The sequence below is a fragment of the Macaca thibetana genome, chromosome 17 (assembly GCF_024542745.1).
Source record: "Macaca thibetana thibetana isolate TM-01 chromosome 17, ASM2454274v1, whole genome shotgun sequence".
Taxonomy (NCBI): domain Eukaryota; kingdom Metazoa; phylum Chordata; class Mammalia; order Primates; family Cercopithecidae; genus Macaca; species Macaca thibetana.
In genome coordinates, this window is record NC_065594.1 from 27648719 (window position 1) to 27672542 (window position 23824).

The following is a 23824-nucleotide window of genomic DNA, read 5'->3' on the forward strand; positions in this document are numbered from 1 at the left end:
CTCTAATTCTTCTCCTTACTTTTTCTCTTAAACCCACTACAGTTAGGCTTTGACCCTATGGCTATACCAAAACTGCTTTCCAAGATCACAGTAATGTCTACATTGCTAAATCCATTGGTCAGATTCTTAGTCTTCCTGAATGGGAAGCTTGACCTATCAGCAGCATTTGACACAGTTAGTCCTTCCTCCTTGACACACTTCACCAAACTTCCAGACTCTATACACTCTCTTAGTTTTCTTTCTGCCTCGCTTGGTCATCCCTTCCCAATCTTTCCAGAGTTGCAGACTAGTATATCTTAACAGTCTATTCAACATTTCCACTAAGTTGTCTTATAAACTCTTCAAACTCACAAGTACAAAACTTGAAACTCCAAATCTCTTCCCCTGAAAAAAACTTGTTCTACTCCACAGCCTTCCTCATCACATTGATGGAAGACTGTTCTTCCCTAACTACTTTTTCTCACTTCCCACATGGAATCATCAGCTAATCTTGTCTTGTTTCTTTACTTTTTTTTTTTTCTTTTTGAGACGGAGTCTTGCTCTGTCACCCAGGCTGGAGTGCAGTGGCACAATCTCAGCTCACTGCAACCTCTGCCTCTCGAGTTCAAACGATTCTTCTGCCTCAGCCTCCCGAGCAGCTGGGACTACAGGTGCATGCCACCATGCCTGGCTAATTTTTGTATTTTTAGTAGAGATGGAATTTCACCATATTGGCCAGGCTGGTCTCGAATTCCTGACCTCATGATCCACCTGCCTCAGCCTCCCAAAGTGCTGGGATTACAGGCATAAGCCATCGTACCTGGCCTCTACTTTTAAATATATGCAGAATGTGAGTCACTTCTCACCATCACCACTGCTGCCTCCCTGGTCTTAGCCATGATCATCTCTTGCCTAGATTACTACAGTAGCTTTCTGAATGGTTTACCTGCTTTTGTCTTTGCCTCGCTATGATCTGTTCTCAACTCAGCAGCCAGAATAATCCTGTCAAATATAAGGTTACATCAGGAATTCTCAACTGTAGTAACGTAAACATTTGAGGTGGGATGATGTTTTTGTTGTCCTCTGTGTTGTTGGGTATTTAGCAGCATTCCTGGCCTCTCTACTTTCTAGATGTTAATAGTGCACCTGCCCTTCCCCTCCCCGAGTTGTGACAACTATAAATGTCTCCAGACCCTACCACATATCTCCTAGGAGTCAGAAACACTAGATTTTATCACTCTTCCGCCCAAAACTTTGTAATGATTTCCCATTCCACTGACAGTAAATGGTGAACTCCAACTCCTTAATAGTAGCCTGTGTCGTGGTGCCTGACCACCCTATCCCCCCTTCATTTCTTTGACTTCATCTGCTTCTACCTTTGCTCCTTTATACTCATGCAGTCACACCAGCTTCCTTTCATTCCTTGGGTATAATCAGCCCCACTTCTACCTTAGGGGCTTTATTCTAACTGTTCCCTCTGCCTAGAACAAATCTTCCAGATTTCTGCGTGGTTAATTCCTCCCACTTCCTTGAAGTTTCTGTTAAAGCTTTACTTTGCCAATAAGGCCTACTCTGATCACTGTATTTATTCTGTAACCTGCTCCTTTCTGACAACACTTCTGATAGCCCTTACCTACTCTGCCTTTTCCATAGTATTTATCACCTTGCAACATGCTAAATAACTTACTGGTTGTGTTTGTCTGTCCCTGTTAGTATGGATTCCCCACAGATATTTAATATAGCATTCTAAGGTTTTTCTTTCTTTGAATTATCAGTTTGTTTTGCTGAAAAATAATGTTTTAAATGAGTGGAGGAGGTAAAATTAGAGCTAGAATTGGAAGGATAGACAAGATTATTATAGATTAAAGGGAAGCAAAGTGAAGAAGAAAAATTGCATAAACAAAAGTACAGGGTATAGAAATGTATAGTCACTGTGAAGACAAGTTTTTTATCATACCAGCCTGACTGCAGTTAATGGTTCAGGATTTGTTGCAAAAGAACAATACGACTTTGAAGGTAGGTTAGAACCAGGTTGAATGAATATGAAGTACAAGCCTCTTGGAAATGGAGAGTTTTTTAAGATTTGTGAATTGGAGAGTGATAAAGGTGAAAGGGGTATTGTGACAGATACTGTGATTTGGCTCACTTAAAATCCATTTCAAACTTCTTCCAGTCTTCCTTCCTGTAGGGTAGAACCTAAAAAGCTATCAGCAGTTTCTAGATTCCCTTCAGGTAGGGTTCTAGATATTATTTAGTTCCCATCAATCATATGTGCTTGCTTGAGGCTTAAATTCAGAACTGAGTTAAATAGGGAGAAAGGGGTCTGAGGCATCCATTTTGCTGAAAACAAGGCATTATGTTTCTAGACCCAGCATATTAAAAACAGTTAATTCATTTGGTCTTCTAGTCCCCTGTTAGAAGAGTCATGTTACACTCCAGTAGGTAAGGAGAGTTTAATAATCTGCTTAATGTTTGTAATTTAGGCTTATCTATACCAGATAAGTGTGTTTTCTAGTATACCTATACCTATACCTACCAAGCACATATATTTATAAAATAATTTGCTATCCCTAAGCATAATAAAACTTTGCCTTCCTGAAAATCAGGATTTGCCTTTAAATTAGCACTTAACATTATGATCATTTTCTGTTTCCTGAGGAAGCTATTAGCCATTTGTTATACCTTAATAGTTACCATTTAAGTCTAAAAGAATAAGGGCCCTATTTTACTGAGGGATTTCTAATTTTGAGATGAAGTCCTTTAATTTTTTAGGGTTTCCTGTGTGTCTTTGCAGCTCCAGTAAGGTTCACAGGGGAGTAAGTCTTACCATTTAAAAAAATTTATCCCCACGGTGTAATTCCTGTTTTTTGTTTTTGTTTTTTTTTTAGTTTGTAATTTCTAAGCCTCAAAGCCACAGATATTTTTCCTAACTAGGAGTTAATATAATAATATTCAGTATTTGTGTCCCTTGAAATGATCAGCTGTAAAATTGTCCTGGTCATGGTCATAAGAATTTTGCATCTAAATTCTAACATGTCATTGATTGTCTGATTGAGTCTGGATCCAGTTGTTTTGTTTTCTATTTGGTCTTTCCACAACTTGTTTTCCCCCACTCCCAGTCATAATATAGAAAAAGAAATTGATTCCTGAACCTTTTGTGTCTAAACCAAAATTACTCCATCAGGAAATGCACATAGGATAAATATCTAGTATCATAACTTATTATGTTATTCTTTAGCTTGTCTAATCAGTGTTTTAAGGTTTATATTGAATTGTATAACAAAAACTAATTCTTCATTTTGTTTGGTGCTAATTTATATGTACCAGTATATTTAATAAGTTCTTTTCATGTTGATTCTCCAAAATTTTTAAATTTCTAATGGTGTAAAAATGCTTACTCTTAACATTTTTATTTTATTTTATTTTTTATTTTATTTATTTATTTTTTAATTTTTGAGACAGAGTCTTGCTCTGTCGCCCAGGCTAGAGTGCAATGGCGCTATCTCGGCTCACGGCAACCTCCACCTCCTAGGTTCAAGCAATTCTCCTGCCTCAGCCTCCCGAGTAGCTGGAATTACAAGTATGGGCCACCATGCCCGGCTAATTTTTGTATTATTAGTAGAGACGGGGTTTCGCCATGTTGCCCAGGCTGTTCTTGAACTCCTGACCCCAGGTGACCCACCCACCTTGGCCTCCCAAAGTGCTGGAATTAGAGGCATGAGCCACCATGCCCACCTTACTCTTAACATTTTTAAAAGAATTGCTTATATTCTGTGGAAGAAATTTTAATCTTATGTTCATGTTGTAGGTTATTGAAGACAATGGTGTTCGAAGAGTTGTCGTGGTCCCTCAGGCACCAGAGTTTCACCCTGGTGGTCACACAGTTCTCCACCGTTCTCCACATCCTCCTCTGCCTGGTTTCATTCCTGTCCCAACCATGATGCCCCCTCCACCACGTCATATGTACTCACCAGTGACTGGAGCTGGAGACATGACAACACAGTATATGCCACAGTATCAGTCTTCACAAGTCTACGGAGATGTAGGTAAGACATCTAAAAGTATTCCACTGTTATTGAGTTGGATATTCTTTGCTTGGATATAATAGATGCCATTATCATATCACATTAAAGAAACAGCACATGATAATAATATAGGCATTTTTATTTTACTCAAGTACTATATTAGGTGCTTTATCCTCATGATCACCCTTCAAGGCAGGTAAGTAAACAGAAAAATCAAAGAGGGGAAGTAACATATCATGCAGCACTACTTAGTGGTGCGCATTCAAACAAGAGGTCTTTTCCTCTGGCCTGCAATCTAGGTGCTGAGAAAATTTTCAGCCTGGAATAACCATGGCATTGTTAAATCCTGTCGGCTGTGATGCCACTACACAAAGTTGCTAAGCTCTGTGAGGGATTGAAAAAACATAACCTCGAGGCCGGGTGCAGTGGCTCACGCCTGTAATGCCAGCACTTTGGGAGGCCGAGACGGGCAGATCACGAGGTCAGGAGTTCGAGATCAGTCTGACAAACATGATGAAACCCCACCTCTACTAAAAATACAAGACTTAGCCGGGCGTGGTGACACACGCCTGTAATCCCAGCTACTTGGGAGGGTGAGGCAGGAGAATCACTTGAACCAGGGAGGCGGAAGTTGCAGTAAGCTGAGATAGTGCCACTGCACTCCAGCCTGGGTGACAGAGTGAGACTCCATCTCAAAAAACAAAAAACAAAAAACAAAAAAAAAAAAAAAACGTAACCTCTGCCCTCAGGGAGTTAATAAATTTGGGGAAAGAGTAGGCTACCAAACATAAACACAAAATAGTATCTTAATATGTCTCATAGCTTTAAACACTGCCTATATACTGATAGCTCTCACATTTATATCTTCAGCCCAAACCTCTCTAAGCGCCAGACTTATTCCTGACTGCCTTCTCAATAACTCCACACAGATGTCTCATGCATTTCAGAACATTTCTAAACAGAAATGTCAAATGTGGACCCCCATGACTTGCTTTTTTTCTGTCCCGTCATCTCAGTAGGTGGTCCACTAGCCACTTGGTTCGCTAAAATGAAAGCCGGATGGTCAAATTTGATTTCTCCTTTTCCAACCCTTACATCAGTTAGTATCAGTTTTATTTTCAGAAGTTTCTGAATTTTTTCTACTACTTCCCCACTGCCACTCAAATCCATCCACCATCAGCTCTTGCCAGGACAACTGCAACAATGACCTTCCAGTTGGTTTTGTTTCCATTCTTGCCCCCAATAATCAATTCTCAGCCACAGTAATTATTTTCAAATATTAATCAGACTATTCTGTTTAAACTATTTCAGTGATTTCCCATTGCAATTAGAATAAAATTCTAAACCCTTCCCCTAGACTAGAGTAGGGTTTCTCAAACATGCCACTATTGATGTTTTAGGATGGATAAGTCTTCATTGTAGAGGACAAAACTCTGCATTGTAGGATATTTAAAGGCATCCCTGGCCTCTACGCACTAACTGCCATTGTGTAGCACAGTTGTAGCACACAACTGCAACACAACATTTTAAATATTCTGACATCTAAAAATATCTCCAGACATTTCCAAATGATCTCTAGGAAGCAAAATTAGCTCTGGTTGCAAACTGTCCTTGCAACGTTCTGCCCTGTGGCCCCGACTTCCTTGTCCACTACTTTCCCTTGGTCCCCTTATATCTTCAGTTTTTCAAAACCTCCAAGTTCTTTCTTGCCTTGGTCCCTCTGTACATGGTGGTCTCTCTGCCTTGTCTATAAATTTCCTTTATCCTTTAAATTTCAGTTTTCAGAGAAACCTTCCTGATCTTACCTTGTCATTCTCTAGCACTGAACCTTGTTTGCATCTTTCACAGAACTTAACGCAATTTCTTTTTTGTCATTGTGTGTTTGTATGTCTATCTCCCTTATTTGACTATCAGCTCCCTAAGAACTGAATCTGTTTTAATCACTGTTGTTTCCCTGCACTTAGCATTGCCTGTCACTTATGCTCAGTACATTTGCAGAAGAAATAACTTCAAATAGAAAATTGAAATTACACAGCACAGCCTGTAAATAGTGGATATATTGCACGTATCATATATATTTGTCAAACTTACTTCGATTGCCCAAGTAATGCAAATTGGTTCAGTAGCTCTGGGTAGTGCTTGAGATTCTGCATTTCTAACAAGCTCCTAGGAGATGTTCATGCTGTGTTCCAAAGAACATACTTCTGAGTACCAAAAGTTTATACTGCAGATTAGTCTCATCCTATTTTTGTTTACTGCTAATTATGACTTAGTTTTTTAAATACTAGTTTTTTCTTGTAATCTGAGAAAACTGTAAGAAAAAGCTAGTATTACAATTATTACTATTTTGCATTGTTAAAACCCGTTGTTATTCTGTAGGGATATGCATTAGAATACATGGATGTGATCTACATTGATGTGAAGGAAAGTGAAGGACACAAATCCACAAATTAGCTACCCAGTGGTAAAAGGGAGGAGTCATGTTGTACTTGAGGTTATAAGCCAGAGATTCTACCACTGGATGCTAATTACTGACAGTGTGGTTTTCTAACCAATAGCTATACCTCCATGATGCCCTTTCCATGCACAATTCATATGGATTCTCAAAGTGGAATCTGATCCAACATTTCACTGTTAGCAGTACCCTTAGTGAGCCTGAACCTTGCTAGGCACTATGCTCATGCGTGTATTATCTCACTTAATCTTCAGTAAAATTCTGCAAAATTCAAATGAGGAAACCAAGGCTCAGAAATGTTAAGTAATTTCTGCAAGGCCACACTGCTAGTTAATTGCTCAGGATTTTAACCCTCTCCGATCTATCCAATGATTAAGTTGTCTTTCTACTGTAATACATTCTTTTTTCTCCTCCATGGTGGCTTTATTATTTTGAATAATAGATAAAATAAAGCATTTTAAAGTATGTACTAATTGATCTAATTGATTGCAGTTGCTATTTTTCTTAACTTTTTGTTGAGACAATTTAACAGTTCATCATTTTACACTTCAGTGGTTTTTAATATATTTACTGTATTGTGCAACATATGCAATTCAATGTTTTGTATATTCAGTATGTACTATATTAACTACCACTGTCTAATTCCAGAACATTTCTAGCATCCCAAAAAAGAAACTGTACATATTAACCGTCAGTCCCAACTCTCTCTTCCTTCATATCCCATAATCTACTTTCTGTCTGAATGAGTTTGCCTATTCTAGACTGCATATAAATATACATATAAGTATTTCATTAAAATGTTCATACAGTATGTAGACTTTTGTGTCTAGGTTTTTTTCACTTAATGTCATGTTTTCAAAGTTCATGTTCTCACATATAATAGTACTTCATTCCTTTTTATGGCTGCAATAATATTGCATTCTGTAGATATACAACATTTTATCACTCATTAGCGGATGGACCTTTGGGTTGTTTTCACTTTTTGTCTATGAATAATACTGCTGTGACCATTTGTGTACAAGTTTTTGTGTTGACGTATTTTCATTTCTTGCGGGTATGTGCCTCAGAGTGGAATTGCTGGGTCATGTGTTAATTCTATATTAATTTTCCACATTGACTACACCATTTTACATTCCTACCAGCAATGTATGAGGGTTCCAGTTTCTTTGCCAAAACTTGTTGTTGTCTGTCTTTTGATTATAGGCATCCTGAATAAATTTCTCTCTCATTATGGTTTTGATTTGCTTTTCCCTAATGCTATTAACGTTGATCATCTTTTCATGTGCTTATTGGCCATTCGTATATTTTCTTTTCCTTTTTTTTTTTTTTTTTTTTTTTTTCTGAGATAGAGTTTCATTCTTGTTACCCAAGCTGGAGTGCAGTGGCATGATCTTGGCTCACTGCAACCTCTGTGTCCCAGGTCCAAGTGATTCTTCTGCCTCAGCCTCGCAAGTAGCTGGGATTACAGGCGCGCGCCACCACGCCTGGCTAATTTTTTGTATTTTTAGTAGAGATGGGGTTTCACCATCTTGGCCAGGCTGGTCTTGAACTCCTGACCTTGTGATCCACCTGCCTCACCCTCCCGAAGTGCTGGGATTACAGGCGGGAGCCACTGCACCCAGCCCCATTCATATATTTTCTTTGGAGAAATGTCTATTTGAATTCTTCACCCATTTTTTAAATTGGGATATTTGTCTTTTTATTGTTGAATGGTAAGAGTGTACATATTCTGGATACAAGTTCCTTATCAGATATATAATTTCCTCCCACATTGTCTTTTCACTTGTGGTATCCTTTGGTGCAGAAAAACTTAATTCTGATGAAATCTAATTTTTTCTTTGATTGCTTATGTTTTTGGTGTCTCATCTAAGAAACTATTGCCTAATCCAAGGTCATGCAACCGTATTTTCTTCTGAGAGTTCTATAATTTAATCTCTTACATTTTGGTCATTGATTCATTTGAATTCATTTTTGTATATGGTATGAGGTAGAGGTCCACATTCATTCTAATGTTATTGTACATATCCTTATAATACTCATTTCAAAAATACTGTAATAATTTTCTTAAGGCACTGCTAAATTAAAACTTTTTACTGAGGCTTTTAAAAAATATTTTTCTCATGACAAATTTTAAATTTAAAAAACTCTGGGGACAATTGAAATAATATTTATTGAGCATATTGACTTAATTATGTTACTATGAAGATACATTGTATGTAGGTTGTTATTGTTAAACAGTCTAAATCATTTCTTTTTGCTAACTTTTTTTTCAGTGATGATTTGCTTTTTTGAGTCATAAGGGAATTTAGGCAGGCAGTGGTTTTCTTTTTATCTATTTTATGTGTTTAAGGTTCAAAAAGATGTGAAAAGTAATAGTTACTAAAGAGTAAAAGAGAAAAAACTGTGGACTGCTCAGTTCAAGTCTCATTCCTCACCTGCAGTAATCATAAGATACCACCAAGCTGTTTCTGTGGAGATTAATAATTAGTTGAGAACAGAAGAAGGAAAGAAATCTCTCTGTAAATTTACTTGAGATATATATAGATATATATAATACATAGAGTTATATATAGAGAGATAAGATATATAGATATATAGATATAAAATTAGAATAAATCACAAAGCTTGGTTCTAATAGTTTATGGAGACACAAAGGTTGCTTTGTTATGCAAAATTCTTTTAAATATTTTATAAAAGTTTTATATGATAGATTTATTTTCTGTCCTTTTTTCATGGCATAAACTTATTTGGAGAAAGTGATCTTCTTAACTTTTGGTTTTTATTTCCTCCTAGATGCTCACTCTACACATGGAAGGTCCAACTTTAGAGATGAACGATCTAGTAAAACATATGAACGTTTGCAGAAAAAATTGAAGGATCGCCAAGGAACACAGAAAGATAAAATGAGCAGTCCACCATCATCACCCCAGAAATGCCCTTCTCCCATTAATGAACATAATGGACTTATAAAAGGACAAAATGCTGGTGGTATAAACACAGGATCAGCAAAAATCAAGTCTGGGAAGGGGAAAGGTGTTGTGCAAGTTGATACAGAAATTGAAGGTAACTGTTTGAAATACTGAAATGTTCTCATTGATGCTACTCGTCGTGATTTAACCTACTAAAAGTATATTCTAACCTTTCAGTCATTTTGTCATGGTGCAGATGGACTATTACAGGCTGCAGCTTTTGACAGTTTAGAAAACCTCAATTAGTAATTTCATCTATATCATAAATTGTACTGACTGAAATTTCTATTTCATAGGAAAACTCAGATAACATTAATCCAGATTCCTTTCTTCTGATTCTGGGCCTTTGATAAGACTATGCTACTGGTTTTTAATCAAAACTGGTTTTTTGGTTTTTTTTTTGAGACAGGGTCTTGCTTTGTCACCCAGGCTGGAGTGGCACAATCATAGATCACTGTAGCTGGAAACTACAGGCATGCACCACCACACCCAGCTAATTTTTTAACTTTTAGTAGAGACAGGGTCTCGCTGCTTTGCCCATGCTGGTCTTAAACTTCTGGGCTCAAGCGATCCTCCCATCTTGGCCTCTCAAAGTGCTGCAATTACAGGCCTGAGCCACCGTCCCTAACCTATCAAAACTTTTTATTTCTCCCACCTTCTTTTTGAGTAAAACCTTGATAGCAAATAGTTATATCATTTACCAATCTCTCTGTGTACTCTATAATTAGGCTAGAGTATTTTCCATTTCTTTCTTCAAAAGTTCTCTTCTCCTAAACTCTCCTTGTTACTCTTGGATCCTTCCCCTAACCTCTGACTTCTACTCTGTGAACTTTGTTTTATTGGTTTTTGTTTGTTTGTTTTATTGGTTTTTGTTTGTTTTTGAGACCAAGTCTCGCTCTGTCACCCAGGCTGGAATGCAGTGGCACAATATCAGCTCACTGCAACCTCCGCCTCCTGTGTTGAAGCAGTTCCTGTGCCTCAGCCTCCTGAGTAGCTGGGACTATGGGTGTGTGCCACCAAGCCCAACTAATTTTTGTATTTTTAGTAGAGACAAGGTTTCACCATCTTGGCCAGGCCGGTCTCCAATTCCTAGGCTCAAGCAGTCCACCCACCTTGACCTTCCAGTGTGCTGAGATTACAGGCATGAGCCTACTATATGAACTTTGAGCACTACTATTTGTATCTACTTGAATCAATCTCAGTAAGGTAAAATATAGCTGGGTTAACAGCCTGTCTTTCACATGCCTACAGTTGTAGAGTTAGTACCAAGTACTTTTGATTGTAATGTTAAACTTCTAACTACTGCTTACTTTGACTAATGTAGTTTCTATATTTATGATCTTTTAGGTTTCCTTAATACTGACTATTACCTGTTTGACGTAGATATGCTTATGTAGAAATACATAGATATGCATGGTAGACCATGTCAGGTTCTAAAGGTTTCATCAGAAATGACTATGAACCATACCAACATGTCATTTCACAAGCACCAATAGCCACAACTCTATCAGTCGTTGAATATGCTTATCTAAATTGATTTTTATTACCAAATAGTGTAGGTAATTAATATCGACTAGAAACTAAAGTGCTTCCAACTTTGAGGGAAATATGAAAATATAAGCCATGTTGACTCTTCCTACCTTCCTTTTCCTTAAAATTTCTATTCCTCACCAACAAATTTCAAAAACTGCCTTAACTGTTCACGACCTGTATATTAACAACATTTACATAATTGTTCTCCCGTTTATTTGAAACTCCTGATCATTGTTTTCAGCACTGACGTTTCGGAAGAATTAAGTTAAAGTTTTTTGCCTATCAGTGGTGGCTATAAGTTACAGTCAAGCCAATTACATTTCCAATTTGGGAAACCATAGCTAAGGCACGTCGTGAAAAAAATAGTTAACTTTATTAAGAGGTATGAGATTGACAAATGAGAACTTTTCAGAGAGAATATTCTTACAACCATGAATAAAAATATACTTTCTATAAGAAAAATTTGGTTCAGATAGATATAGCCATGTCTAAATATATATAGAAATATTTATATATAGTGGTGTTATAATTAGTAGTCACAGTTAAGATAGAAATAAAAACTGAAGTAGATGAATGCTGAAGGGCCACAAACTGCTGAGTATGAACAAAGGAATAAGAACTAGAAAAGTCTCAAATACCAACCTAGTTTCAGAATATATATTTAGGGAGAAGAAGGGATTGTATCTAAATTCTTTTTTTAAATATTCAAATGTTTTTTTTTTTAAGAAAAAAATGAAGAAACTAAAGCATTTGAAGCACTTCTTTCCAACATTGTCAAACCAGTGGTAAGTATCTTATGTATTTTATTGATGTTTATATTTAGTATATTAATATAAGGTGTTCATCCATCAAAATGTAGTTTTTTTCTTTTAACTTTGTATGAAAATAGGATAATACTGTATTCTGTGACAAGCTGTTTTCACTCAATATGGTATGCCTCAGCTGTCTTTCTGTGTCATTACCTGATTCTTTGAAGAGCTACATAGTTTTTCATTCATTCATCAGATATTTATTGATCCCTTACTATATGCCAATAAATAAAAAACAAATGCACAAACAGAATTCTGTGTGATAGTAAAGATTGCTATTATAGAAATAGGAATAATATAATGAGATTACTAGGAGAGGTTGTTAGGTTAAATAGAGCAATCAGGGAAGCGTTCTCTGACAAGTGAGAAAAAGTGCAAAAGTGGAAGGAATGGGAGAGGGAGAATGGGTGTAAGTAAGCATGGGGAGTTGGACAGATGGAAAGAACCATTATCACTGGAGTATAGTTTAAAGGGGGAAAGATGGTGGAAGAAGTAGGCCATAGGACTTTTTCAGCCAGAATAAGGCAATTTAAGATTGATAAGAATATTTTTTGGTTCATAAAACAAACTACTTTCTCCCAACTCTCAGAAACATCCATGGTAAAATGTTTTATGCTAAGTTACCCCAAAAATACTTTGTTTTTCTAAGAAAACAAATTGGAAAAGTTATTATTCTTAGTACCGTCTCCACAAAGGCTTTTAAAGCTTATCTTGCCATGTTTCAGGATGTTTGAGTAAGCCAGTTCCTCATCTAATAGACTACTATGGTCCTACTTTTTCTGGCAACTCCCAAATAATAGATTTGGTTGCTCTAGCTTTCTTTATTCTAATCTGTTTTCTCTTGAGAATAGAGCATATATGTATCAATAAATGTAAATTTACACAGAATTATTTCATAGTAATGGCTAACACAAATTGATTAGCATCAGTCTCTGTTTAGAGTGCCTGGAATGCACATATGCATTATTTAATACCTGTGACAACCATATATGTACTATTTTTCCTATTTTACAAATGAGGAAACTGAAGCAACAGTGAGTTTCAATTAGTAGTAGTAGAGCTACGACTGAAATTTAGGCAGTATCCTTCCAAGAGCTCTCTATGTCCAAGTGTATATCACTAGGTTTCCTAGAAAAGGAATTTAGTAGCCTTAATAAGATTGATGTTTGAGTGATTTAATAGCTAATGCTAGTAGCATTTACTTGTTGTAGTATATATTAAAAGTATAATTTTCAGGCCAGGTTCAATGGCTCACACTTTCCCAGTCCTTTGGAAAACCAAGACAGGAGGATCATTTGAGGCCAGGAGTTTGAGACCAGCCTGCACAATATATTGAGACCTTGTCTCTACAAAACACAAATACAGATACTACAAACATGGGGGCACACACCTGTAGTCCCAGCTACTTGGGATGCTGAGGTGGGAGGATCCCTTGAGCCTAGGAGTTCAATGCTGCAGGGAACTAAGATTGTGCCTTTTCGCTCCAGCCAGGGCGACAGAGCAAGAACCTGTCTCAAAAATAAATAAATAAATAAATAAATAAATAAATAAATAAATAAATGTATAATTTACATACACAAAAAGTCAATCTTAAAGCCAATTCAAAGACTTTCTTACTCAACATCAGGAAGAACATGTAATTTAATAAGATAGTAAGCCCTGTATCATAAAACTTAAAGTAGTGCTGATGGTTTTGTTTGCTTTTACTTTATGTTTATAGTTTGAATGCCGATTCCTCTTTGATTAAATTATTTGTGAGCTACAAAGCACAGATCAGGGTTTTTGCTTGTTTTTGTGTGTTTTGTTGTTTTTGCATGCTCTAGTTCATTTAGAGCACTAAATTAAATGTGTTCATTCACTTTTTCATTCCATAAATATTTGACCACTTACAAAGTGACAGATGCTGTGCTAAAGCTGGAGATAGAATGGAAAGCAAAGGATAGACACGGGCTCTGCCACAAGACTTAGTTTAGAAAACTAAGCATCACACAATGAATGGTAAATTGTAACTGTGAAGTGCCAGAACAAAAAGATAGAGAGCAATCAGAGCATATAATAGGAGGACTAAACCTGGATAGGGAATCAGGGAAGTTTCCCTAAGGAAGGATTATTGTACAGATATTTGAAGGAAAAGTAGTGGTTGGGCATTGAGGACAAGGGTGGAAAGTATGGGAACAGTATTGCAAACTGAGCAGCATTTGAAAAGCACTGAACATGGCACAGTTGAGGAACAAAAAAGGAAAGAGAAAAGCTCACTCATGTGACCAGAGTGCAGTGTGTAGGGGAGAATGTGGTACATGCAGTAGTCTCACAGTCTCAGCTGTGTACTTAGGAGTTGAATGACCCATGACAAGTCACTTGACCTTTGTGAATGTTTCTTCTTTCAGAAAATGGAGAATAATGGTATTGTGTACCCTCACATGCATGAAATAATTAACTATATTGAAAGTATTGTCTTTTCATTTGTTCTTCTTTGAAATTGTTCTCAGTCGCATTTTTGTGAAAATCTACTGACATTTATTTCAGTGGATTTCATTTCCATTTATTTCAGTAGTGCTTAAAATTAAATGTGTCATGCCTTTTACTCATTACCTTTTTGCTTTCAGAATCATTACCCCTTCCCTTTACCTTTTTGTGGTTACTAGAAGTACTTACTAACTCCAAGTTTCCTTAGGCTCAGCCTTTGAGTTATCTTCAGAATTATTCTCTCACCTCCTGATGCCCTTATCTAGACAAGGATCAAACATTGATGTTTATTCTACTTTAATATTTCTGGAAATCCAGAAATTAGATACTCTCATTTCTTTCTTCTACAGTCTTTGTCAAAATTGATACAATATATATGGCTTTGAACTTTTTTAACAGTTTAGTTTCCTATATATATACTTAATTTAACCCAATGTGCAGTTTTTCTCAAGGGTAGTTTTGATGACTACCTTACAAGGATCACAATCTGCCTCAAAAAATATATTGTGCATAATCTAGCCACTTTCTAAAAGAGCTATTTTCACTTTTTCCTATTACCATCTTTATCAGTTCTTAGACATTTTTACACAATCGTATCTGTTTTCAGCCACCACCTAGAAGTAGATTCAGGGTGGGATCATTGAGTAGTAGGAAAATAACTGAATTATTCGGGTCCTAGTCAATGGTTCTGTGACCTCAGACAAGTTACTTAACCTTTCTGAATATGCTCCTTTCATAAAATGAAGATAGGTAAGCCTATTTTGCCTACTTTAGGTGGTAGTTGTAAGAATCAAGTGATATGGATATAAAAGCAAATTTTACTTCTAACATTAACATACAAATAGAGTTCAAATTACTTCCAAATCTATATTTTCAATCCTAATTATTCATCTGTTCCTGTAGAACTGTATCTCCTGAGACACACTAAAGAATTACCCAAGTTTGAATGTTTCACTAGCAACTTTAGAAAACCAAATTCTCAATTTGCTTGTCTATCCAATTTAACACGTTCTTCATTCCTCTAAAATGAAGAAGAAATTGGGTTAGATCTCTTTTGTTTCTGTTTCCTTTCGTTGTTTCCATCGGTAAACACTTATATCCAGGTTTTCCTGGGTTACAGTATCATCTTACATTTCTTTACCTTTCATTCTCCCCATGCCAGATTAATACTCCAAGCTTTATTATTTCACTGTAAGTTTATAGGATCCACTCTCCCCACTGTCCCCTACCACTCCACATACACACACAATTACTACCTCAGTCTTCACACAGGAATTTTGTGGTATCTATGTGGGTGTCCACTTCTTTTTCTTCTATGCGACTCTTTATAATTCACCTGAAACCAGCAACAGAAAACAGCATTTTTAGAAGATTTTAAAAATACATAAGAACATGCCTTGGACTACCAGATTGCAGTTATAAGCTTGGAAATATAAATACTCATTCCTGTATTGATCACCCACCTCTTTCTACCAAATTTTATCTCATCCAAGTCCTTTAAAATTAAATTCAGAATTCACTTACGAAGTTTTCCACATCTTCTCCCAATGAAATCACTCTTTCTGTGACTTTAACATTTATGTGCAAGTAATAAGATACCCCTTTTTTTTTTTTTTTTTTTTGAGACAGAGTCTTGCTCTTTCACCCAGACTGGAGGGCTGGAGTGCTGGAGTGCAGTGGCATGATTTCAGCTTGCTGCAACCTCTGCCTCCCAGGTTCAAGTGATTCTTGGGTTTCAGTCTCCTGAGTAGCTGGGATTACAGGCATGCACCACCATGCCCAGATAATTTTTGTAGTTTTAGTAAAGATAGGGTTCCACCATGTTGGCCAGGCTGGTCTTGAACTCTTAACCTCAGGTGATCTGCCCACCTTGGCCTCCCATAGTGCTGGGATTACAGGCATGAGCCCCTGCACCTGGCCATAAGATATCTTTTTAATAGAATGAGTTAGTACTAAAAGATTTTCTGGAAAAGCAAATTGAAAAAGTTGAAATTGGCCCAGTGCAGTGGCTCACGCCTGTAATCCCAATACTTTAGGAGGCCGCGGCAGGAGGATCGTTTGAGCCTAGGAGTTTGCAACCAGCCCAGGCAACAATAGTAAGACCTTGTCTCAATAAAATATATATATATATATAAAAATATATATATATTTTAAGTTGATATTCGTATTTTAAAATTTTTTAAATTTATTTTTAAAACTATGTTTGCTAAATTCAACCTAGTATTTTGGAATTCTGTTTAGTTAAAAGTGTAGTTTACGTTGAAAGCTTAGTTAATAGTATTTACCAATATTAATTTCTTAGTTTTGACAAAAGTGCATGGTTATATAGGATGTTAATATTAGGGGAAGCTGGGTAAAGGATAGACAGGGATTCCATACTGTCTTCCCAACTTTTCTTTAAACCTAAATTTATTTCCAAATAAAGGGCTTTTAAAAATACTTTATTTGTGTAACTCTGGTATACAGTTCATCTCGCTCAGCCACTCATTTTGTTGATGAGGCCTAGAACCCTAAGAGGGTGGGAGTTCAGTGTACCACCAGGCAAATTAGTGACACATCTTGTGCTTCCATATTTAATATTTTCTCGGCTGTCTGTATTCACCACAGATCCTGATAAAGTAAGCTTCATAAAGTAGGTGCCAAGCTGGGCATAGTGACTCAACATCTGTAATTCCAACACTTTGGGAGGCTGAGGCGGGAGGGTAGCTTGAGGCCAGGAGCTCAAGACCATCCTGGGCAACATAGAAAGACCCCATCTTTACTACTACTGCTGCTACTGCTGCTACTACTACTACTACTACTACTACTACTACTACTAAAACTACTAAAGTAGATGCCAGTTAATGCTTTTGACTACTATTCCTACTACTCCTACTACTCCTACTACTACTACTGCTACTAAAGTAAATGCCAGTTAATGCTTTTGACTACTACTCCTACTACTACTACTACTACTACTAAAGTAGATGCCAGTTAATGCTTTTGACGACTACTACTACTACTACTACTACTACTAAAGTAGATGCCAGTTAATGCTTTTGACTGACCCACTTTCATAGTCCTATTCACGTTCTCAAAGTTTAACACAACTGTGATCATCCCATAAAATCAAGAGACACTTATGGGTATCCATACATGTATAGTAACAGTTTGTTTTAAAAAAGAAAAAAACCTGCTCAGTTTCAGGTTAATAGCCAGCTGTATACTGGATCATACAAGGAATCATGTTTAAGTTCATTGTAAATGAAGCACAGTACCAAGACTTTAAGACAGTATTATAGTGAATACAGTATTACATTTCCTATGATTTAACAGAAGCAAAATAAATATAGTAATAGTTTTTTTTATTTATTCAGACTTTGAGAACATTGAAAAGGACAGAATATTACAATTTTATGGAGATTACTTATTTTACTTTAATTCAAGATAGGAGTAATTGTCATCCTAGTGATTATTAGTTTGGTTTTAGAAATGCTAAGGTAGTCATTAAACGTGTATAATTTTAAAGCAAGCTTTTATATAAATGCCTACATATAATCTGGTACCTTTCTTACCAATCTGTCAACCTTACCCGATCTCTAGATTTTTTTCGCTTTATTAGGCTTGTCTTGTAAAAGTAACTTGTACTCATAAAATTATTTCAGTAGTATAAAAATATATAAAACATAATTGAAACCACCTGTTTTTTTCTGTCACAACTTTCTCTGCATCTCACCACACATACACTAAATCCCCAAAGATAACAATTGATGTACAGTACATTTTCAGACATTTTTGTGCAGTTTTATAAAAGTTAACTGCAGTCACAGTATATGTACTGCTTTCCAGCTTCACTTTTTTATTATGTAGCACCTGTATATTGAGGAAATTTTCAGATGTTAGCACGTGTATGTCCACCTCGTATTCTTTTTTGAACACTTGCAGAATAATGTGTTCATGGGCTGTATTATGTACCATCATTTAGGTAGTCAGTGCCCTATAGTTAGTTCTAGCTTTTTGCCATTAATAATGCTGCAATGAACATTCTTAAGTGTATATTTGTATACGTATGTTAAGTTTATAGGATATTACCCTGAAAAAAAATTCCTGGATGTAGAATTTCTGAATCAAAAAGCAAACACATCTTAAATTTTGTGATGATTCACTAGTTGCTGTACACAAAGATTGAACTTATATATACTGATACCACGCTTAGAGAGTGCCATTTCTCCACATTTTTAACACTAGATAGTATTAGCTTTTTAATCTTCCCCTATCCAGTAGATGAAAACTGGGATTTTGTTTTAATTTACGTGTATTTATGAATGCAGTTTCACACATACATCATTTTATATGTTTTCCGTTTGTATTTATGTATCTTTGGATGTCGATGTCCTTTGCTCCTTTTTCTCTTGAGTTTTTGTCATCTTCCTGTTGTAAAAACACTTTCTAAATGAACCTTTTTAAATATGTTACAATGGTCTTTTTAATCCCGTTTTTTTTCTTTTGACTATATGTGGTGTCTGTGCTGATAGTTTTGAATGGCCTGGGTTTTAAATTTTTGTGGAACCCACCTCATTTGTTGTGGAACCCACAACAAATTATTTACAATGAGCAGGTTTATATTTTGAGCCTTTTTATCTGTATAAACAGATACATTTTATTTAATCTTGAAACCTCATTAGATATTTCACTGCTCATTGTATACATTACAGTTGTTTTAAAGAACTTTTAAATGTTGTATTTTTACAGGCCTCTGACATCCAGGCAAGGACAGTAGTACTTACCTGGTCACCACCTTCCAGCCTCATTAATGGTGAAACAGATGAAAGTACTGTACCAGAGCTCTATGGTTATGAAGTTCTGATCTCAAGTACTGGAAAAGATGGGAAATACAAAAGTGTATATGTGTAAGTATTTGTTGTTTTGCTTTCTCCCATTGTGTAAATTAATGGTTTATTATAAAGAGCTTATTACTAATTTTGCTCTATTTTTCCTTCTTCATGCTTTTATTCTCAATCTTTAAGTTGGCTAATGATAGTGATTTCAATGTAAATGGTCCAAATGTAGCTTGGTACACATTTCTGTCTACTCTCCTTCAGAATAATCACTTTTATTGACCACATTCAGCTTTTCTTTCCCAGTAGGCTGCCTAATAGATGGTTCAGTATTCACGTATTCTTAATGCATTAAATATAAGTTGTAGTATGTAGAACCCATGAAGTATGTAGAACCCATGACCAAAAATGGACAATTCATGATTGTAAACTCATGAAGTATGACACTGCTCCTCTAAGGACTTGGATTTAATTCTTACATGTATAAGCTCATGTCCTGTTGTAAAATGAATTTAGTAGCAGTGTTATTTATTTGCATGTTAGTATGTTTTTATCACATTTTGAAAACTTATGTAGTTCTTTCCTTGGTTTAAAAGTATATTACACACAGCCAGGCATGGTGGCTCACTCCTGTAATCCCAGCACTTTGGGAGGCCGAGGCAGGTGGATCTCCTGAGGTCAGGAGTTCAAGACCAGCCTGGCCAACACGGTGAAACCCTGTCTCTACTAAAAATACAAAAATTAGCCAGGGGTGGTGGCACATACCTGTAGTCCCAGCTACTTAGGAGGCTGAGGCAGGGGAATCGCTTGAACCTGGGAGGTGGCAGTTGCAGTGAGCCAAGATTGTGCCATTGCACTCCAGCCTGAGTGACAGAGCGAGACTCCGTGTCAAGAAAAAAATAAGGGTATATTACACACCACGAAGCCTTGGAAAGATTCAGTAACTAAAATTGTGACATTTATGATTGACAGTTTTGAATTAAACTATTTTCCTGTTCATATAAAAGTTGATTATTCTAATGAAAAAGGGTAAAGTTAATGGTTAGTTATTATTTAAGCACCAAGAAGACTGTAAAGGTGATGGTTAATCATTTGAATGATCATAATTAGCACAGAACACGGGCTCCATCAGCCTTCTTGCTATCTTTTTTCAAAACATAGCTGGCAAGAAGAAAGGAAAGTGAAACTGCCCCAGTGCCTCTCATCTAGTCACATAAGGATATAAAAATTTCCTGTTTCCTCTCTATTGAGATTTCCTTGTGTTCTATTAATTTTTCTTAAGAGAGACAAGTAAACCTACCTAAGGGGTAAGTAGGGGATAAAGGACTATCAACAAAAAGGTTTCTGACTATGTTATTGACTGTTTTCTAGTTAAATATGGTTGCTTACTAAGAGGAATGCTTTATTTCCATTTGCAGCCTGACCAGGGAGCACGAGGTGGGCATTAGTCATCTCCCATATCCTACAGGAATTAAGGTCTCTCTCTAAGGATGTTTGTGTTCTCTTCCATTTCTTTCATCAGTGTTTTGTAGTTTTATCTTATAGAGATCTTTCCACCTGTTATGTTAGATTTATTCCTAGGGTTTTTTTTTCTCCTTTTGTAGCTATTGTAAATGTGATTGTCTTTTGGGCTTCTTTCTCAGCTAGTTTATTATTAGTGTATAGAAATGATGCTAATTTTTTAATTTTGATTTTGTATCCTGCAACTTACTGAATTTATTTATTTATCAGATCCAAGAGTTTTCTGGTGGAGTCTTCAGATTTTTCTACATGTAAGATCATGTCATCTGCAAAGAGGGACAATTTGACTTTTTTTTTTTTAATCTGATCACCTTTCATTTCTTTCTCTTGGCTGGTTGTTCTGGCTAGGACTTCCAGTACCATATTGAATAGGAGTGGTGAAAGTAGGCATCCTTGTCTCGTTCAAGTTCTTTGAGGAAAGGTTTTTAGACTTCCCCTGTCTATATGATGTTAGCTGTGGGTCTGTCGTATGTGGTGTTTATTATGTTGAGGTATGTTCCTTTAGTGCCTAGTTTGTTGAAAGATTTTATGAGGGGATGCTGAATTTTATCAAAAATTTTCTACATCTATTGAGATGATCATATAGTTTTTATCCTTCATTCTGTTGATATGGTGTATCACATTTATTGATTTGTATATGTGAAGCCATCCTTGCATTCCCTGGTATAAATCCCACTTGATTGTGGTGTATTGTCTTTATAATGTGCTGTTGAATTCAGTTTGCTAGAATTTTGATGAGGATTTTGTGTCTGTGTTTATCAGGGATTGGTCTGTACTTTTTCTTTTTTTGTTGTGTCTTTATCTGGTTTTGGTACCAGAGTGATGCTATCCTTGTAGAATGAGTTAGAGATCATTCCCTCCTCTTCAATGTTTTTAGAATAGTTTGAGGAGAATTGGTGTTCCTTAAAAGTTTGGTAGAATTTGTCAGCCAAGCCGTTGGTCCTGGACTTTTCTTTGTTTGAAGACTCTTTGTTACTGATTCAATCTCGTTACTCATTATTGGTCAGTTCATGTTTTCTATTTCTCACTTATTGAATCTTGGTAGGTAGTACATATCCAGGAATTTATCCACTTCCTCAGATTTTTCAGTTTGTTGGTGTAAGTTGTCCATAATAGTCTCTGATGATTCTTTGTAAGTGTGGTATCAGTTGTAGTGTCTCCTTTCTCACTTCTGATTTTGTTTATTTGGGTCTCCTTTCTTCTTCTCTATATTAGTCTAGGTAGTGGTTTAGTTCTGTTCTGACTTTTTATTTTATTAGAGATGGCGTCTTGCCTAAGCTGGACTCAAATTCCTAGGCTCAAGTGATCCTCCCACCTCAGCCTCCCAAGTAACTGGGACTACAGGTGTGCACCACTGCACCTGGCTGTCTGCTCTGATCTGCACCACTGCACCTGGCTGTCTGCTCTAATCTTTATTATTTCTTCCACTAATTTTGGATTTGGTTTGTTCTTGCTTTTGAGGTTCTTGAGATGTGCGTTGCTAGATTGTTTATTTAGAGTCTTTCAGCTTTTTTATGTAGACATTTATTACTATAAACTTCCCTTTTGGCACTGCTTTTGCTATATCCCATAGGTTTTAATATTTTGTGTTTCCATTTTGATTTATTTCAAGAATTTTTTTTTATTTTTCTTAATTCGTCCCTCTACCAGTGGTCATTCAGGAGCGTGTTGCTTAGTTTCCAGGTAGTTGCATAGTTTCCAAAGTTCCTCTTGTTATTGATTTCTAGTTTTATTCTATTGAGTATTAGAAAATATATGATATACTTCCAGTGTTTTAAAATTTCTTGCGGCCGGGCACGGTGGCTCACACCTGTAATCCCAGCACTTCGGGAGGCCGCGACAGGCAGATCACAAGGGCAAGAGATCAAGACCATCCTGGCCAACATGGTGAAACCCCGTCTCTACTAAAATACAAAAAATTAGCTGGGCATGGTGGTGCACACCTGTAGTCCCAGCTACTCGGGAGGCTGAGGCAAGGGAATTGCTTGAACCCGGGAGACAGAGGTTGCAGTGAGCCAAGATGGTGACACTGCACTCCATCCTGGCAACAGAGCAAGACTCTGTCTCAAAAAAAATAAATATTGAGACCTATATTCTGTACTGACATATGTTCTACCCTAGAGAATGTTTCATGTTTCACATATTGTAAAAAAAAATGTGTTTTCTATGCACACGTATGTTTATTGCAGCACTGTTCACAATAGCAAAGACTTGGAATCAACCAAAATGTCCATCAGTGACAGGCTGGATTAAGAAAATGTGGCACATATATACCATGGAATACTATGCAGCCATAAAAAAGGATGAGTTCGTGTCCTTTGTGGGGACATGGATGCAGCTGGAAACCATCATTCTCAGCAAACTGTCTCAAGAACAGAAAACCAAACACCACATGTTCTCACTCATAGGTGGGAATTGAACAGTGAGATCATACTTGGACACAGGAAGGGGAACATCACACACCGGGGCCTGTTGTGGGGAGGTGGGATGGGGGAGGGATAGCATTAGGAGATATACCTAATGTAAATGACGAGTTAATGGGTGCAGTACACCAACATGGCACATGTATACATATGTAACAAACCTGCACATTGTGCACATGTACCCTAGAACTTAAAGTATAATAATAAAAAAAGATTAATTAATTAAACAAGAAAAATGTGTTTTCTGTAGCTGTTGGATGAAATGTATTTACAAAGGTCTATTATGTCCATTTGGTCTAATGTGCCATTTAAATACAATGTTTCTTTGTTAATTTTCTGTCTAGATGATCTGTCTAATGCTGAGAGTAGGGTGTTGAAGTCCCCAGCTATTGTTTTATTGGAGTCTGTCTCTCCCTTTAGATCTATTAATAATTGCTTTATATTTCTGGGTGCTCCAGTGTTGGGTACATATATGTTTAGATTTATTATATCCTCTTGCTGAATTGATCCCTTTATCATTATATAATGACTTTGTCTCTTTTTACTGTTTTTGACTTAAAGTCTGTTTTATCTGAGTGTAGCTACTCCTGCTCACTTTTGGTTTCTGTTTGCATGGATTATTGTTTTCCATCCCTTTACTTTCAGTCTATATGTGTCTTTACAGGTGAGGTGAATTTCTTGTAGACAGCATATAATTGGGTCACATTTTTTAATTCATACAGTGAGTTTATGTCTTTTAAGTAGAAAGTTTTTTGTTTGCTTGTTTTATTATTAGTATACTTTTGTTCTAGGGTACCATGTGCACACCGTGCAGGTTTGTTACATAT

The 23824-nt window shown here is 36.5% G+C and overlaps 2 protein-coding genes across 4 annotated transcripts in view; one reads left to right on the top strand and one right to left on the bottom strand.

The window, feature by feature from the left end:
* Nucleotides 1-23824, bottom strand: part of MED4 (mediator complex subunit 4) — a 1135161-nt gene that overhangs the window by 1080479 nt on the left and 30858 nt on the right. The gene's annotated exons all lie outside the window — the stretch shown is intronic.
* The window catches only part of FNDC3A (fibronectin type III domain containing 3A), a 232182-nt gene that overhangs the window by 141850 nt on the left and 66508 nt on the right, over nt 1-23824 (top strand). For all 3 annotated transcript variants that reach the window (XM_050766259.1, XM_050766260.1, XM_050766261.1), the window contains 4 exons: nt 3788-4025; nt 9253-9522; nt 11688-11746; nt 18968-19125. In XM_050766259.1, the coding sequence (XP_050622216.1) occupies nt 3788-4025; nt 9253-9522; nt 11688-11746; nt 18968-19125 (725 nt within the window). The remainder of the gene's footprint in view (nt 1-3787; nt 4026-9252; nt 9523-11687; nt 11747-18967; nt 19126-23824) is intronic.